Below are 18,176 nucleotides of genomic sequence, written 5' to 3' on the forward strand. Positions count from 1 at the left end.
ACCTAGTACTCCAATTCAAAACACGTCCAACCTTTTAAGTTTTTTTTAGATGTGTAAATTCGATAAAATGATACAAAATGGTGGTAAAATACCAGCATGAGTTAAAACAAATTTATAAGAGTGTAAAAATATGATGGTGGAATACTTGCCTTCTCTTTATGCAACATTTCAAAACTGCAGTTTAAAACCTTCTTAATATTTCCCGGGAAATTCTTTCCGCCAAAATACCAACAAAGATACAATATACGCGCCTTTACAGTCAAGTCAGTGGGGGGAAGGGACTCAGAAGAATCCTATTGGTTCATTAAAACAAGAGGGACTTGGGCAGCCAATGAAATGCGTTGTCACGGATAAGCGTCACACGCCGGCGCCTCAGCTGTTTAGAGGAGGAGTTCACAACAACACATTTGGCGCTAGTTTGACGGTGGGTTAGTGTGGTGAGGAGCATTGAGGCTTACAAGAGAAAATTATTGCAGCGATTGTCAATTTCAACTTTAATCAGGTAAGACATTCAATATGTTCATTCTTTAGTCCTTAAGAGATTGTTTGTAGTTTCTTTAAATAAACTACTTTATTCAGTGATTTTCAGCGCTTGAACAAACAGCTTGGCGCCAAATGACACGACAGAAACTACTCGCATTCAGTTTACAGTATTGTCGGAGACGTGCACGTGTTTTGCAACAAACACACCTTTTTAATTTTTAAATTGTAACGTTACTTAATTTTGCATAGTAGTGAGTTAGAGCTGATAGGAAGCATTGTGTGCGTAAGCAAAATAAAGAACCACATAGCGCCTGTAGGACCAAACCCGTCAAATGAAAGGAACATTTGTGATCTTTGATCAGTGTGATTCGGAACAAAAAAATAATTAAATCTTTCTAAGACTTGATGCTATTATACTAAACACCCCCAACAGGTTTTATGTTCGGATGTCTTTGTCTTTGCACACCCCAGAGTCTACAGGAAAAACAACACTTACTTGCTAAATTCCTCACGGTTACCCTGTTTTCTCCTCAAAGTACAGTTTTGATGCAACCGATGTTCTAAAATCAAAATGGGAAAGCTGTCACTGAATAAATAGCAAACTATTAAAGCTTTGTGCATTGCAGATCATTGATTTCTAAGTTACCACTGTGCTTTTCTTTACAGATCTGCTTCCTGGTACACTAAAAATGCCCAGCACTCGCTCACAGAATCAGCCCACCCTTCAGTTCCCTAGGAGGAAGTCTTCCAGGTTGGGTTCTCAGCCTAAAAGCTCCTCCGAGAATGCGGTGGATGTCCAGGCTACCCCTCTGTCCCCTAGAAAGACAAATGTGGGGGATTTGTTTGGCGCCTGTCAGTCTCCCAGAAACTCTGTGTTGAAAAACACCTCTCAGTGTGAGCGGCTGCCCCTGAGCCCCCGGAAACGCACAGGTGTTTAAATCATCACCTTTAAACGACCATCTTGGTTGCTGTACTTATAGTAATGTGTCGTGCTTTATCTTTTATTTATGAGCTCTTGTTTGTGTTTCAGGTGATGAAAACGGATGTAACCTCTTACCTTCTATGCTTGGCTCTCCGCCTAAGCAGCGCTGCGCTCCTCTGTGCTCCCCTCGTAAACTGTCCTTCAATGAGAACACACCGGTCTTCTCCTCACCTCCACGTCCCACCCCGTCCTCACCGAAAATTCCCCTGTCTCCCATTTCTCGTCCATCGCCAAAACGGCTGCATGAGACCCCCTGTACCAACCCGATCTCCCGTACAGAGGGAAAGATCCCTGTTACTCGACTGTTTCCTGTCAAAAGTAAGTTTTAACATTGATATTAATATTGATGTCACATATTTTTGAGACTTGATAATTGATCTATGTCGTTATCCCTGTAGAATCGGGTTATCAGAGCATAAAGCAGGCTCTTCACACTGCAGTGCCCGAACGTCTTCTCTCTCGTGAGGCAGAGAGAGCTGCCATTGTCTCCTTCCTGGAGAACCATGTAGTGGCAGAAAAACCCTCCAGCCTCTATATCTCTGGAGCTCCTGGCACAGGCAAGACTGCCTGTCTAAACTGTGTCCTCCAGGAACAAAAGGTGAGCTCAAGAGAAAATATGGGCGTATGCAAATCAAAAAGCATATATTTTAATATACTCTACCATTCAAAAGTTTGGGGTCAGTAAGAATGCTTTGGAAGAAATTAACTTCTATTCAGCAATGATGCATTAAATTGATTCAAAAGACCTACATTTCTATTAAAGCCACACCGTGGACTTTGTGACCTAAAGAGTTGACGCATACGAGTTATTTTAAATGATTCCTCAGGCCAATATACAGCGTTTGACACTATTAATGCTCCGAGCGGGGCTGCCCTCTTGAAATACCGCCTATGTAAGTTTGGAGGAGACGGACCGTCGTTGAACAGGTCATGTGACCTGGAGAACGTATCGCTTTACGGCCGTCACGTGACCATAGGCTCTGATATACTGTCTTCTAGACTTTTGCGACAGTGCTGCGGCGCTTGTGGCCTCTAGGTGGCGCTCGACGTGAAAGTTCCAGGGCTAGTGCCCCTAGCGCCCGCAAAAGTTCCGTGTTGTGGCTTTAAATGCTGTTATAGCAAGAAACAACTGTGCTTATGTTTATTTATATATATATATATATATATATATATATATATATAATTTTTTAATTGAAGTCATGTGACCTCTATTCTGTTTCCAGGCTCTGTTGAAAGGAGTTCAGACTGTGCTCATCAACTGTATGAATTTGCGCAGCTCTCATGCCATCTTTCCATTGCTGGGAGAGAGACTGGGGGTTCCCAAGGGCAACAGCGAGGCTCGGCTGGAGAAACACCTGACCAGCTCTGGGCCCACTGTGTAAGTCAGCTTGCATTCAGACAGTGCAATTTGCATGAATTGTTCCATGTTTTTAGCCTAGTTTGTAGGCCTTGTACATGTGATTTAATTCTTACTGTGGTGTTTATTTTTTTTTGTGTGTGCAACAGGCTTTTGGTTCTCGATGAGATGGACCAGTTGGACAGCAAGTCTCAGGAGGTTCTCTACACGATCTTTGAGTGGCCTTACCTGCCCAAATCTCGTGTTTGTCTCATTGGTAAGATTGTTATAACATATTTGTGGACATTAAAGGTGCAGTAAGTGATTTCTGAGAAACTGTTGATATTTGAAATCAACCCAAACAAACACACACCTTCATTGCTCCGCCCCCATGTCTTTTTATCGTAGCTGAAGCAACGCAAAATAATTCTTCACAAAAAAAAGACAAGGTAATGAATGACAAGGAAGAACAAAAAATGTAAATGCAGTACACAAGAGTACCTACAAGCAAAAGTTGGTTGTTAGTCGCCAGCAGCACACCAGCTCACAATGCCACTCAAAACTGTCCTGTTATTAGCTAACATTAGAACCACAGTATATATCTGTTCTGTGAAACATGGCAAAACCAATGTTACTCGCATATGGAGCAGAAACAACGCATCCTCTGCGCCCGTTTTCATGCCTTCCCACTTAGGTCTCTCCAGCCATGGAAAGCTTTTCTAATATTAACGTGGGTCCTAAAGCTACGTTCACACTACAAGCGACATGATACCATTAATTTCAATGGAGAGCGGCCGATTTCCGGCAACCGTTGGTGACTGGATGGGGCGTGTCCAGCGACGCGATAAAGTTGAGATCTATTTAACTTTATGCAAATGAAGAGTACATGGAGTAACATCCGTGAATGTCACTCACAAACATTACTAGGCAACCAGCAGTGGGAACACCACTGGCAACATGCAGCGACAAAGTCGCTTGTAATGTGAACGCAGCTTAAAACTCTTGCCTGATCATAACCCTTCTTTATCCTGTCCTATTCTTCTTTATCCTGTTATCCTGTCAGTTTTTCTCTTTTGGAATGTCTCTCAACCATCTCTCTTTCTATAGTCTTTCTTCAAACCTCCATCTAGCTCACTTTATCCCCCCCCCCCCACCCCATCATGAGTGTAAACGCCCCTTCTGCTGATTGGTTGCATGTTGTCATACTTGCAGCCGTTGGTCCGATCCATTTTCAACAGCGTTTCTCAGAAATCACTTACTGCATCTTTATTAACAGACTTGATTTCTACTAATGTTCTTCTATACAAAGCGGATCGTACTGAATGTCTGCTGACATGTGAACTTTGACCCCTTAGGTATTGCTAATGCATTGGACCTGACAGACCGTATCCTGCCAAGACTCCAGGCAAAACCACATTGCAGACCCAAACTGCTCAACTTTCCTCCCTACAGTCGTGAGGAGCTCAATGCAATCGTCCAAGACCGGCTCACACAAGTATGCCTACTTGTATATTTTGTTACTTGCTCTTATCCAGTCTCACATTCTGAGGTAATAATACATTGGCGTGTTTGTGCGTTTAGGTATCAGGTGAAGGGGTTCTGGATGCCGCGGCGGTTCAGTTCTGTGCCAGGAAAGTCTCAGCAGTGTCAGGAGACGCTCGCAAAGCACTCGACATCTGCAGGTAAGAGAGCAGGCTCTACTGCTGAATCTCCAGCACAAGTGTGACGGTCAGTTTTGTGAGGTTCTCACACATCTGTTTATCCTTCAGGAGGGCTGTGGAGATTGTGGAAGCGGATGACAGGTCTAAAACGACATCCGAACCGGCGGTTAGCCCTAAAGGTATGAATTACTGTACAAGATGTAGTGGAAAATAAGTCGCACCAGACTATAATCATTGTTGAAAAGAAGAAAAACACAAGTCGCATCTAGTTATATTAACTAGATGCAGTCACAAGTAGTTCTATTCAGAAATGATATAAAACACTGGTAAATAAAATGAAATGTTTACAGACATTAAACAGTTTTCATTCCCCTCACTCCAAAACAAATCCTTAAATTCACAGCAGAACTGTATTCAGAACAGAATGGGAAAAATAAGGAAATTTTGTAGGAAATATGCTTTACAAAAAAATCCATATATGCTCACTTTGCATATATTCCAAAGCAATTTGTATGCAATTAACGTCAGGCACACAAAACATAAGTCATGGGACTTTTCAGATAACAGAAGCGATTTATATTCTGGGAAATACAGTAGATTGTCTATTATTATATAAATATAGGCAAATTAGGCAAAATGTCCTATTGTGGCTAGTTCAGATACATTGTTACAATGTAATAATTAGTAATGGGCGTTTTCAAAACACTGCTTCATGAAGTTTTTTTTTTTTTGAACCACTGATTCCGGAGTGTGTATCAAACTGTTAAAATTACATGAGTTCCGTAAACGAGGCTTCTTTACATAAATGTCATAAATGTTTTAAAATTCCTATGGTTCGCAACTAGAGGACGTTGACATCTGTGAACCAGCGGAACCAGTGTCTATATGGTTTTTGCCTGATTTTTAAAAAAAAAAAAAAAATTATACATTTGTAGACATTTTAATGATATAATTAAATAATTAATTCAAATAATTAATAAACATTGTAGTTAAGTCTCTCATTGGCCTGATTAACCAAGTTCTCCATAAAACAAACAGTGATCCCCACAATAACATAACACTTAAAGACACTTCAGGTTTTTGTTTTAGATGATTGGTTTTTAGCATTTAAAGGGATACTTCACCTCTGGGAAGATGAATGTGTATTTAAAATAGGTCATTTAAGTAGAAGAAATGTGGAGAAATTTTTGAATTTGGAGCTTTCTAGACTGAGAAAAGCCAGAAAATGTATTTTTGGCTTATGTGGATGAAAGACAACAACTCCCAGAATGCACTTGCTTCGCTGCCTTAGGAGGCCACGCCTACCGGTTAGAGAGCACAGTTGAAAACAACAAGGCTAGCCTAAGTAAGTGATGAGTTTGCCAGGGATTTAGAGACCCAAAATGTCCGGGATTCGGCTTTTGCGTTCTACAGTCGCCATTCATCATGTTTACTGTGGCGAGCAGGACGAGGCTTACGGCCGCGGGAGAACGGCGCGAGGCCGGTGGCTTCATACTGAGACGCGCCGGGTCTCGCATCTCTCACGGAGGAGCGGGAATTTTCTTAGCAATGTTAAAACGCACATCAACCGATCACTTGTTTAGCGTTCATGTAAACACTACAGTCAGATTCACCGATCGGAATTAATTCAGTTAGATTGAAACGAGAGGTGTGCATGTAAACAATGAATGGCGACCGCAGAACGCAAAAGCCGAATCCCGGACATTTTTAACAGTCTCGGCCGCCGGACAAGTCCGGGAAAATGAAGATGGTAACCCCTACTTACTCAGCTTTCTCCTATTATTCAGCTTTCTCCACAGAACAAGAGCATGCTAGCTTAGCTTCCAAAGAAAGACGGCTGATACTGTGTACATTCTGTGAGTGAGATCCCACCCTCTATGGGCGGGCTGAAAACATGCGGAACAACGCCATCTACTGGCTGTAGTCTTTAGCCTCTGGACAGAAAATCCTCCGATGACGCAAAATGACGATTTTTGCGTCATCGGAGGATTTTTTCCAGACAAAAAATACATAAATCTCTCCTCTCAGGGGGATATGAGGGGGGAAAGCATGGTAATTCGAAAATACTACAGGTTTTCTACTAATACAAAGCTTAATGCTAAATCCTGAAGTAACCCTTTAATAGATTTACACTTTCAATAAAACATTTGCAATCGGTTTTGCTGCATTTACACCATTCTGACCAGCAGGCGTCACCAGCGTGTCTCATTTCGAGCCCTTCGAATCTGAATCATTTTGTGAAGCAATTGGTTCAAGCTTAGTTTCTCACATCACTTGTGATAATCATTCCAGCATTATTTAGAAAGAAAATGAAATAACGAATTTGTCTCTCTTGTTGCAGTGTCGCGGGTGAGCGTTCCTCAAGTGGCACGGGTTTTGTCTGAGGTGTATGGTGACCGCATGGCATCCAGCAGCAGGGACGGTGAGAGTTTCCCTTTGCAGCAGAAACTTCTGGTCTGCTGTCTGCTTCTGATCATCCGTAACGGCAAGTGCAAAGAGGTCCAGTTGGGCAAGGTGAGTCAAAAGTTTGATCAATCCTTTCCAAACACTATAACTGAAAGGGTTAGTTCACCTAAAAATGAAAATTATCCCATAATATTCTCACCCCCAAGCCACCCTAGGTGTATATGATCCATAATTAAAACTTTACAAACTGTAATCACTAGCTTCTGGTTACGTGTGCTAACAAGAGAGTCAAGTTCCAGGCGTATGATGTAGGAGTAACTCAGTCTCCTCTGACATTTCTCTTTAAAATTCTCGTTTTAGACTTCTAATTCGTAACCTGTGTTTTGTTTTGCTCTATCCTCTGCGCTTCTTGCGTTCATCAGTATGTCATGCGTCGGGTCAGAGTTCACTCTCAGAAGCCAGTGATTATAGTTTATAAAGTTTTAAATAAGGATATTTTTTCTTACAAAAAACGCTTCAGTAGGCCTTTATTAACCCCCTGGAGCAGTATGGATTACTTTTATGATGGATGGATGCACTTTTTGGAGCTTTAAAAAAAAAAAAAGCTTGGAAAAAAACATAAAGCTTGGAAGAGCCAGGATATTTTTTGGGTGAACTAATTGTTTAAGTGTAAATGTTCAGACTGCATTGAAGAAGTGTTGGTAACCCTGTTTCTGTTTCTCCAGCTGTGTGAAGTGTACAGTAAGCTGTGTAAGCAGAGGCAGGTTGGAGGAGTCGGACAGACGGAGTGTCTGTCTCTCTGCAGTCTGCTGGAGAGCAGAGGAATCCTCATTCTCAAAAAGGCCAAAGAAGCTCGGTTGATTAAAGTAAGAGCATTTATGAATAGTATGGCTTTCGAATCAATACTTCAATTCGTTACAATTTAATGAGGGTTCTAAATTGACATTTTTTTCTTTCCTAGATCTCCCTGAAGATTGAAGAGCGAGATGTGGAAAACGCTTTGAAGGATCGGACTCTCCTTGGTAGCATATTAGCGGCTGGTCTGCCATAATCTACACAAGAGTTTTAACTTTTTTTTTTATTATTTTCTTTTTTTTCCTCATTCCTTTAAATATTTTATATTGATGAGCTGTGAAAGTCTTCATTAAAACAAGATATGCTGTTTTGAAGGGGGATGATTTGATCCAAAAGGGTTAATGTCATTTTAGTATGTTTGTGTCAAACGTTTTACCTGCCTTTTAAAGTGTCATTCTTCTTTGATGCTTCCAAACAGAAGATATTGCCTTCTATTTTATTTTGTACATCAACGTTGTAATGTTTTTTGGGGGGGATACACTTTTAATAAAGCAGAATGTACATGAGTTTGATCTTGAGTCATTTATTTACTGATCTAAACCATTTGAAGTATGGCACACTTTAAAGGGGTGGTTGATTATTATTTCACTTTTTTTAATTTAGTTAGTGTGTAATGTTTCTGTTTGAGCATAAACAACATCTGCAAAGTTATGACGCTCAAAGTTCAAAGCAAAGGGAGATATTTGCTTTTAAAGAAATCGTTTTTTAAGGACTACAACAAATGGCTGGTAGGGACTACACGACATTCCTCTAGGGTTAGTGACATCACTAACCCTAAAATTTACATAAACCCCACCCCCGGCAACACGATTTATAGATTATAATGACAGAATATGCTAATCAATGATTAGAAGATAACACATAAGGTACAGAAATTCATCAACTAACCATTCAGAAATGTCCTGTTGCAGTCTACTTGTCACTCCTTGAGTCTCTCCATGATTGTCTGACTCCAGTTTGAACATAAACATTAACATTTTCAGTGCATGTGTGTGTGAGGTAAAATGGCACAAGCTGTTGAAGCTCCGCCCTCTGTGCCGGGAGCAGTAGCTCATTTGCATTTAAAGGGACAGACACAAAAACGGTGCGTTTTGCTCACCCTCAAAAAGAGATAACTTTAACATGCTATTTAAAAATATCTATGGGGTATTTTGAGCTAAAACTTCATACACACACTCTGGGGACATCAAAGACTTATTTTACATCTTGTGAAAAGGGCATTATACCACCCCTTTAAAACAATTTTTTTTCTTGACTGTTCCTCCCTGTAGAGTTAAAGGAATAGTTCACTTTAAAATGAAAATTCTGTCATCATATACTCACCCTCATGTTGTTTCAAACCTGTATGAATTTCTTTCTTCTGCTGAACAGAAAGGAAGATATTTAGAAGAATGTCAGTAACCAGGCAGTTTTTGGGTCCCATTGACTTCCATAGTAGGAAAAAAATATACTATGGAAGTCAATGGGACCCAAAAACTGTCTGGTTACTGACATTCTTCTAAATATCTTCCTTTGTGTTCAGCAGAAGAAATAAATTCATAGAGGTATGAAACAACATGAGGGTGAGTATATGATGACAGAACTTTCATTTTAAAGTGAACTAATCCTTTAAACTTGGAGCCTTTGCATGCTTATGTAGTTTGTGTATATTAAACAATTCCTTTTTTTATTCCAATTTCCAGTGTCCATCTTTAGGGTCCAGCCTTTACTAAAGATGAGAAGCCAAAAGATTGGTCAGCAAATCAAGATTTTTATTAAATCAATTAAAGAATTTACAGGGGTTTTTTCTCAGTTGCAAACACTATAACTGATTCTGCTGGCGCAAACTCCCAAACCATTCATTCAGTTCTTAAAACACATTTCATGAAGAGAAAACACCTGTTTTCACACATTTCAACTTTTTTAATGATTGCAAAACTACACAAAAATACCCTCATTTTACCGATATAACCTTGTTCTCATTCAGAAAACACGACGTGTGACTCTGGATCACAAAAACAGTCACAAGTCGCACAGGTATATTTGTGGAAATAGACAATACAATGTATGGGTCAAAATTATAGATTTTTCTTTTATGCCAAAAATCATTAGGATATTAAGTAAAAACCAGGTTCCATGAATATATTTTGTAAATTTCCTAACGTAAATATATAAAACATTTATTTTTGTGAGTGGATGCAGCACAATCGCAAACATAAATGCACAACTTTAAAGGAGATTTTCTCAATGTTTCGATTTTTTGGCACCCTCAGATTCCAGATTTTCAAATAGTTGTATCTCGGCCAAATATTGTCATATCCTAACAAACATGTATGAATCTCAATTTCAGTGGTTTTGTGGTCCAGGGTCACATACAATTAACTCAAGCATCGCAATTGTAAACTCTAATAGCACACATTTATGCAAACAAGGAAATTTCAATAATCTAAGGCTGGCTCTGATCCCTCCGTGGTCATGGCATAAGTTGGTCCCCTGCCCATGTCATGCCCCAATGGGACGTTAGGGACAGATTAAGCAGAGCACAGGGCCCAAGATCCATCCCATCCCCCCACACCAGGCCACCACACCACATGCCACACTTACCTGTTTTTTTAAAATAACCTTTCTTGTTAAGCTTTCAATGTGTATGTGTCTCAACTAATGTGTGATGCATTAAAAAACAAGGCATGCAATGCAGAACCAGCCCAAGGCAAGAAATCCAGGGTGAAGGAATGCAGTATCCCGAATCTATACATGCATTTAACTAGGTTCAATATTGATCAGTGTTGTTTCCTCTTCCCATCCCTAGAAGGAGATAATTATATAGTTATGGTTAGTTTCCAGGTAAAAAAGGTCAGCGGATTCATGAATATAGGAAGGTGATTAGAGATGCCCAAGAGGAGTGTAAGTATAGTGTATTGTTTTACATTTACATTTATTCATTTAGCTGACGCTTTTATCCAAAGCGACTTACAATTGCTATATATGTCAGAGGTCGCACGCCCCTGGAGCAACTAGGGGTTAAGTGTCTTGCTCAGGGACACATTGGTGTCTCACAGTGGATTCAAACCCGGGTCTCTCACACCAAAGGCATGTGTCTTATCCATTGCGCCACACCACCACACCACTGTTTTGGATGGAAGTGGACAGGTTTTCCATGGAGATTAGTAAGTAAGTAATTAGTAAGTTCTTTCAAGATGCAATATGTACAGTGTTCCTTAATTTCCAGTTCATGAGGATCGTTTTCCTAGCACAAGGATTAGTTGACTGTTCGGGTCAATTAAAAACACAAACATTAAGTAGCAAAACTGATGATACACCAATCAGAATTTCAGTATAATATAAATAGTATACACAGTAAACTCACGGTACAGTTAACTCAAATGTGTAGCCATTTTTTGTAGTACTGTATTTTTGCAGAACTGAGAAATGACTACCTAAGAGAAAGTCTTTTGCTAGAAGACCAAGAAACTGCTGTAGTACTGTATACTGTTATGAAATTTGGCTAAAGGTGTAGATGCGTAATTAATTTTTTACCGTACTGTAATTAACAGTTTACTGTATTGTGTTGAATACCGAGTTCATATTACATTTTTTGGTATTTGAACTTTTCTTCTTTAGTGCTTTTCGTCTACTATGAAATTTTGTAATTAATCATTTTTTCTATATCTGGTATCTGCACTCTTTCATTTATGTTGCATACTGTAATAGATATTCAGCTGGAAAATCATCTCTGAATCCCAATAAAGTTTTGTTACAGTGTTATGAAATGATCTCACTAGTGTTCATCCTTAAACAATTTCAACATCCCAGTCACAAAGTATTAGATAACATGATTTTATTTCTTTTTTTGGACAAAGTATGAAGTAAAAATGCTACAAAGAATCCCTTTGTCAGTTAATATGTGAACAAATGTGGAGCTATTTTTTATAACACGGTTTAATCATTTAGTTAAACATTAGTCCCTTTTAATCAGCACAGCATTTATTCATCACGCAAATGATAATAAGAAAAATCTCCATACACAATGCATTGCAAGACAAACAAAATCAGTATTTCCTTGTCGATACATTAAGACAGTTTCAGCAGAACACATATATGGAGTGAAAAAACAAAAAAAAACAAGTGGGAAAAGTTCAAAAGAACTCCAGTATTTGACAGTCTCAGTTAAGGGAGGAAAGATAATGCACTGCACTGAGATCCGAGCGCTGTAGAAAATCAACATTCCAGGCATTTCAACTAACTAATGCTGATTTCTGATCAGCTCCGATCAACCCGTCTGACTAAAACCACTGTGAACGAAGCCGTAAAGCTGACCTTAGGTCAGTTATTGTGAGATCGCGAGTCTAAATCATTGATCGCATTTTCCAAAAACTATAAAAAGCAATGTGATTATCGTTATAAAATATTTGAATAAAATCTCTTTGGCATAGTTAACCATTCCTCTTACCAACAAAGTATTAATGCACCCATAAGAAACACTAAAATATAAAATTTTCTACAAAAAGACATGTAAAATGCAACATGCTGTATGTCATAAATGCAGGGTAAAGTTGCTCAAAAATGCAGGGTAAAGTTGCTCAAATCTGCCTCTCCCAGCACAGCGAGAATTGCATATATTACAGCAGTGTCAGTGTGTGTTTACTGAGAAATGGACCACAGGCACCCAGCGATGAAGAAAAAAAAAAAAAACTCTGCTGGGAGTTTCTGTCTAGTGTATTTTTTATAATCCTCTTTCAGTGGAGCTCAATTCATCATCAGGCTGTGAAATAAAAAGAAAACACTCAATTTAATGGAGTTACAGACTTCAGCAGGTAAGTCCAATCTTATTTGAGTATTTGAATGACAACTAGTGTATTTGAGTAGTACTGACCGGTTAGAAGTTATCATGGAAGGGTCTGCCCATGGGGTTGTAAGGTATGCCATGCCCATATTCATCTTGCATTTCTGGATCTAGAGGAATGCCATCCATATGCATGCCATCATTATATACTTGATATCCTACGGGGGCACCGTAGCCGTCGAGATCTTTACGAAACAAAGCACAAGACAGCAAAAGGTTAGCCATCTGCACAATGTTATAGTCTTTGCAAAACCAACAAGGTGTTTCAAATCTTTATAGATAAACCTGACAGTCGTAGAGATAAGTAGCTGGTAAATCTTGGTGAGATGATATACTAACCGTCCTCTGGAAGGCCAGACTCCATCATGGGGGTGTGTGCCTAAGATGTAACAAGGACATTGTTAAAAAACCTGCTCCTCCTATACATATTTCTGATAAATGATCTCTTTTGTTGTGATTTGCATCACCATATTTCCATGTAATCAAATAAAAAATGCAAAATAATAAGCCTAATTAGGAATATTAAATATCTACTTACAAAAGCACAAACATAAATTAACATTAAGTTTTTTTTATTAAATTGTAATTACTGTATAGGGGATATTCACAGTTTGTGAAATGTAAGCATTAAAAGCAATTGTTAAACACAATGGTTATAAATATTTGTTAATATTCCTATACATACATACATACCATACATACGTACACACACACACACATATATATATATATACATACATACACACACATATACATATATATATATATATATATATATTTTTTTTTTTTGTAATGTGTATGTGTAAATTTATAATTTTGTTATACTATAATAATGTTTTGATCAGTTTGCGATTTGCAATTGTTACTATCTACTATTTTCCATAATTTGAAATTTTGGTGAATTGTATTAAAACAAGTTAGGGTCCGTTTGACCCACAAATATCATAATTAATATAGTATTTTTAACCCACAACAAATTGCACACAAAAATGAATTGCCCCCATTGTTTTAATTCATATATAATAGCAAGTAAGATCTCAATGATATTTTGTCCACTGAAGTAAGAAACGTCCCTTGTTCCAAATTCACAAATGTGGTCACTACTATAAAGACCACTTTTCAAGAGCAAATATGATAAAATAAGGTCTATCTTTGTTTTTCTTTTTGAATATCCTGTTTCACTCGGAAATACTGTATGTCATATTACGGAAGAAAATTGTTAAAATGTTAAAAACCTGTACACCACTAGGGGGCAAACTCACCATCTCCCAAGCAGCAGGGTCATGTTTGAAGAGCGAGTGTGTGAGCTCCACTGATACTCGTTTCTTATAGTCAGGGTTTTTGTCCTCAGAAATTCGGAAAAGAACAGCAGCGGCATAGGTGGCTGAAAGAAAAAACACGCTTTGTTACACGCTTAACCCCAAAGTATACTTCAGATTTGATGCAAACTCTCTGTGTGTACGTACAGCCGAATGCATAGACTTTTGAAGTATACTCTATTTGATAGCATGCGCAAACACAGGCCCTTGAAACGAGTACACTAGAAAGTTTCATACTTTCATACAAAGTTTCACAACTTCTCTCCAGAAGTTATGAGTGATAAAAACGTCTTTGTACTTGTTTAAACTAGAGATGCGTGATTATCTTTATCCCCTCATACAAGAGTGTGTTGTTGTCCCGTCTCCTTAGTCCTTAGTTTCTTTTTCGACTGTGAAACAATGGCCCAGGTCAGTGTTGACAGCTTGTGGACAAACTAATTAGATTAAAAAAATTCTAGGAGCATGTGCGAGAGAAAAATCTGTCTATGAGCGTACAGTACTCGAGTACTATGCTGAAGATGAAATCTACTATGCTTTGGTATTGCTAACCTCATAATCAATCTGGTTTCGCTTGTTTCTCTGATGTTTCTCTCTCACTCACCAATTCCTTCGTTGCTGGAATGGAGGAGCTCCATGAGAGGTGCACAGGCTCCTTCCGAATCGATGATCTCAGCCGACTGTTTATCAAGAGCCAGTTCACACAGAACACCAGTTGCCACGCGCTTGACGTTATCCAATGGAGAATACAACAGCTGCAGGGACAGAAAACAGATGTCTATTATATACACTGAGCATGTTAGACTGAGGGAAAAGGCTACATATGAACGCGCTCTCATACACACCCATAAAAATGACCACAACATAGTATATTGATGGAAAGGTGTAAGAGTTACCTGAACAAACAGAGGAATGGTGTCCATGCTGGCAATGGTGGCTTTGTTCATAGGATCTCTGGCCAGGATATGCAGAGCACCAGTGCTGCCCTCCACGATCTCTTCCATTCTAACCCCATCCTGAGAGAGAGAGAGAAAAAAAAGAGTGATTTAATTAATTAAGTGACAAGTGAGGTGTCTAAGTCGCAACATCTAGCTACGGGGGTGCCTCAGGGCTCAGTGCTTGGACCACTTCTCTTCCCCATCTACATGTCATCACTAGGATCTCTCATTGAGAGACATGGTTTTTCCTATCACTGTTATGCTGACGACACACAACTCAACCTGTCTTCCAACCAGATGATCCGACAGTAGCTGCTCGCATCTCAGCCTGGCTGACTGACATTCCTTGCTGGATGAGTGACCACCACCTTCAACTAAACCTTGCGAAGACAGAGCTGCTTGTGGTCCCAGCTAACCCAACACTCCATCACAACTTCTTCATTCAGCAAGGTTCGTCAACCATAACCCCACCCAGGACCTTTGGAGTTGTAATTGATGATCAGTTGAACTTCACAGACCACATTGCTAGAACTGCCTGGTAAAGCAGATTTGCCTGGTACAACATTAAGAGGTTTAAGCCCTTCCTATCGAAAACATGCTACACAACTCCTTGTCCAAGCGCTTGTTCTATCCAGACTGGACTATTGTAATGCTCTCTTGGCAGGTCTTCCAGCATGCACTGTCAAATCTCTGCAACTGATCCAGAATGCTGCAGCTAGAGTGGTCTTTAACGAGCCGAAGAGAGCAAACGTCACACCTCTCCTCACAAACTTGCACTGGTTGCCAATCGCTGCTCGCATCAAATTCAAGAAACTGATGTTTGCCTACAGAGCAACCACTGGCTCTGCACCCCTATACCTAAACTCACAACTTCAGACCTATTTGCCCTCCAAAAGGTTGAGTTCTGCAAGTGAACGGCGTCATGTGGTGCCACCGCAAAACGGCACAAAATCACTTTCACAGACATTTACCTGGACTGTTCCCTGGTGGTGGAATGACCTGCCTAAATCAACCCGAGCTGCTGAGTTCTTGATGCATATTTTTCGGCAACACTTGACCCATTAATACTAACACTTACTATTCTATATTTATTAATATCATTTATTTTTTAACCTTGCTATGTGCACTGTGCTGGACTAACTGGGGACTTGACACAGCACTTGCATATTGTTGCCTTATTATTAGTTTTATTGCTTCTATTGCTCTCCTCATTTGTACGTTGCTTTGGATAAAAGTGTTAAAAGTGCTAAATTATTAAATGTGAATGTGAAACAGTAGTCTGTACATTGTACAAGAGTGTAATGATGGGAATTGTAAAGAATGAAAAAATCCTGTTTTTGACTGTTCTCAATTATTTAGATTTGTTTAGTACTTTTAAGAAAAGATAATAATTAGAAAATATTTTAATGTGATTGTTTTTAACTACACAATGTCATATGAAAAAACAGTCAGTATGTACACAGATTCATGTCTCAAGAGTTAGTTGAATGCTGGATGTGTTGGATAATTAAAAATAATTTGAATCATTGGAATACACTAGTTGCACTACATGTTTTTTTATTCACCAAAAAAAAAAGAACTGGCTTATTAGGGTCATTCATTTGGAAATTGGTATGTACTAGTTGGGTTACATGTTTTTGATACATTCATAAGAGTAATTCGTTTGGGAATTGGATTCCTCTGGTTGTGATATATGTTTCACATAAGAGTCATTCATTTAGGAGAATCCTTTTTATTTATTTATGGTTAAACACTTGGTTCCCCACCCTAAATATGTGTCCATGTTTCAGCAACAGGTGAGGAATGCATACCTGGTATTGTTGCTGAGCAGATGAACCGTGTTTCTGTGCATCCTGATGAGCTTTTGAAAGCAAACTGACCAGTTTGGGAATGGCTTCAGCGTCTCTCAAAGGAGCCTGATTGGCTGGACAAAGTGCCAGGTTACGGATCAGACCAACCACAGCCTGTGATGAAGACAAACGTGAGGTCAGCAAGATATGGTAATATACTGCACAACAGGAGACCCAATAAGGCCCTCTATGGTATGAACTACTCACTGAGAGGGAGACACCCATAAAATATTGTACCAGGGCCTGTGAATTTAAGCAACAGCCCTGTCACACAATTAATGAACCTAGGAAATTAAATGCTTTTACATTCTGCGGCTTATTAAAAGCCATTTTACTCCACATACGGCCCCCTCACATCATGTCAATTTCACTTTCAATTGTGGAATGAATGAATCAAGCTCCTGTGAGTGGGGTATTTCTACAGTGACACTTGTTTAATGCTTCATCCACACCAATAGGTGTCAGTATATAGCACAAAACAACTATATAGTAAAATGAAACAAATTAATAAAAAAAAATATAATAGTGCACCTTTAATTGATTCGATCAATATGTTTTCCTGAAAACTTTTAGGAATGAAAAAAAAAACCCACCTCTATTATTGCAAAGCCATCGATTTCTCACTGACGTGCTAATTTGACAGTTCTCTCTGTTTTTCTCTCACTTACCTTAACGACTGGCCAGTAGTAGGGCTGATTGAGCAATTTGACAATAGCGGGGATGCCGTAATCGGTTCGTACGGCATTCTGTGCAATCTCCGCATCCGGGTGCCGGCTGGTGAGGTGGCGAAGGGCACAGACAGCTGGCTCGATCACGTCCTGTTTTGAACCGGCCCTCACGATGGTGTGAATCAGTGCCTCCACGCCGTTACTCTGGGTCACCTGTGTTTTGTTGCGCGTGTTGTTGCAGGTGAGGTTGGACAGGATGCCTGTTGCGCAGGTCAACATGTTGATGTCATCAGATGACAGCAGACCAACTAACACTTGGAGCAGATTTTCCATTCCATCCTGCAGGGGTCGACAGAGAGCAAGCGTTGGCACCAATGAAAAATTTCAAGTTCAGTTAAAGCAGCAAGGCTTTGCCATTTTATTTGGAGCACAATTTGTACAGAGCAGCGGTTCTCAATCTTTTTGACTCACTGTCCAACACAATATTCAAAGGCCCCCACCATATAGACTATACATACATATTTCCATTATTTCTGCTGTAATTATGAAAATGCTAGTTTACAAAGTTTTTTTAATTAATAGAAACTAGGAGAGTTGATATATTATATTAAAATAATTAACCAATTAATTAACCAAAATTCAATAACTTCATGATCCTAGAAGTTTGGAGAACTGTATGTTTGTACAGTACAAAACTCATTATGTCTATAGGTATGTCCCCATAAAACACGAAAACCCAACATGGCACAAAATGTCCTCACAAAGCAATGTCCAGATTCCTTGTCTTTGTGGGGACAATTTTTTGGTCCCCATGAGGAAAACAGCTTATAAATCATACTAAGTGATGTTTTTGCTATGA

The 18,176-nt window shown here is 39.3% G+C and overlaps 2 protein-coding genes across 2 annotated transcripts in view; one reads left to right on the top strand and one right to left on the bottom strand.

The window, feature by feature from the left end:
* Positions 1-359: 359 nt before the first annotated feature.
* cdc6 (cell division cycle 6 homolog) lies at positions 360-8,229 on the top strand. The gene is made up of 12 exons (XM_081358545.1): positions 360-502; positions 1,150-1,413; positions 1,514-1,783; positions 1,864-2,063; positions 2,689-2,843; positions 2,972-3,078; positions 4,157-4,296; positions 4,383-4,483; positions 4,571-4,641; positions 6,804-6,976; positions 7,594-7,734; positions 7,830-8,229. Exons 2-12 carry the CDS (start codon positions 1,173-1,175, stop codon positions 7,917-7,919), a joined length of 1,689 nt encoding a protein of 562 aa, XP_081214671.1. The 5' UTR covers positions 360-502; positions 1,150-1,172; the 3' UTR covers positions 7,920-8,229.
* Positions 8,230-11,523: 3,294 nt separating this feature from the next.
* jupa (junction plakoglobin a) overlaps positions 11,524-18,176 on the bottom strand; it is a 28,037-nt gene continuing 21,384 nt past the window's right edge. The window contains exons 9-16 of the mRNA XM_081358540.1: positions 17,318-17,656; positions 16,611-16,763; positions 14,758-14,877; positions 14,466-14,616; positions 13,808-13,929; positions 12,885-12,924; positions 12,576-12,730; positions 11,524-12,464 (exon numbers count right to left, since the gene is read on the bottom strand). Of these exons, the coding sequence (XP_081214666.1) occupies positions 12,579-12,730; positions 12,885-12,924; positions 13,808-13,929; positions 14,466-14,616; positions 14,758-14,877; positions 16,611-16,763; positions 17,318-17,656 (1,077 nt within the window). The 3' untranslated portion in view covers positions 11,524-12,464; positions 12,576-12,578. The remainder of the gene's footprint in view (positions 12,465-12,575; positions 12,731-12,884; positions 12,925-13,807; positions 13,930-14,465; positions 14,617-14,757; positions 14,878-16,610; positions 16,764-17,317; positions 17,657-18,176) is intronic.

Source organism: Scardinius erythrophthalmus, assembly GCF_964197995.2.
Source record: "Scardinius erythrophthalmus genome assembly, chromosome: 25".
NCBI classification, from domain to species: Eukaryota; Metazoa; Chordata; class Actinopteri; order Cypriniformes; family Leuciscidae; genus Scardinius; species Scardinius erythrophthalmus.

Excerpts from the sequence above, each read along its gene's own strand:
- cdc6 (XM_081358545.1), top strand. The coding sequence starts at position 1,173 with ATGCCCAGCACTCGCTCACAGAATCAGCCCACCCTTCAGTTCCCTAGG. Across the intron at positions 4,484-4,570 it reads AAAGCACTCGACATCTGCAG|GAGGGCTGTGGAGATTGTGG; the intron begins GTAAGAGAGCAG and ends TTTATCCTTCAG. Across the intron at positions 4,642-6,803 it reads ACCGGCGGTTAGCCCTAAAG|TGTCGCGGGTGAGCGTTCCT; the intron begins GTATGAATTACT and ends CTCTTGTTGCAG.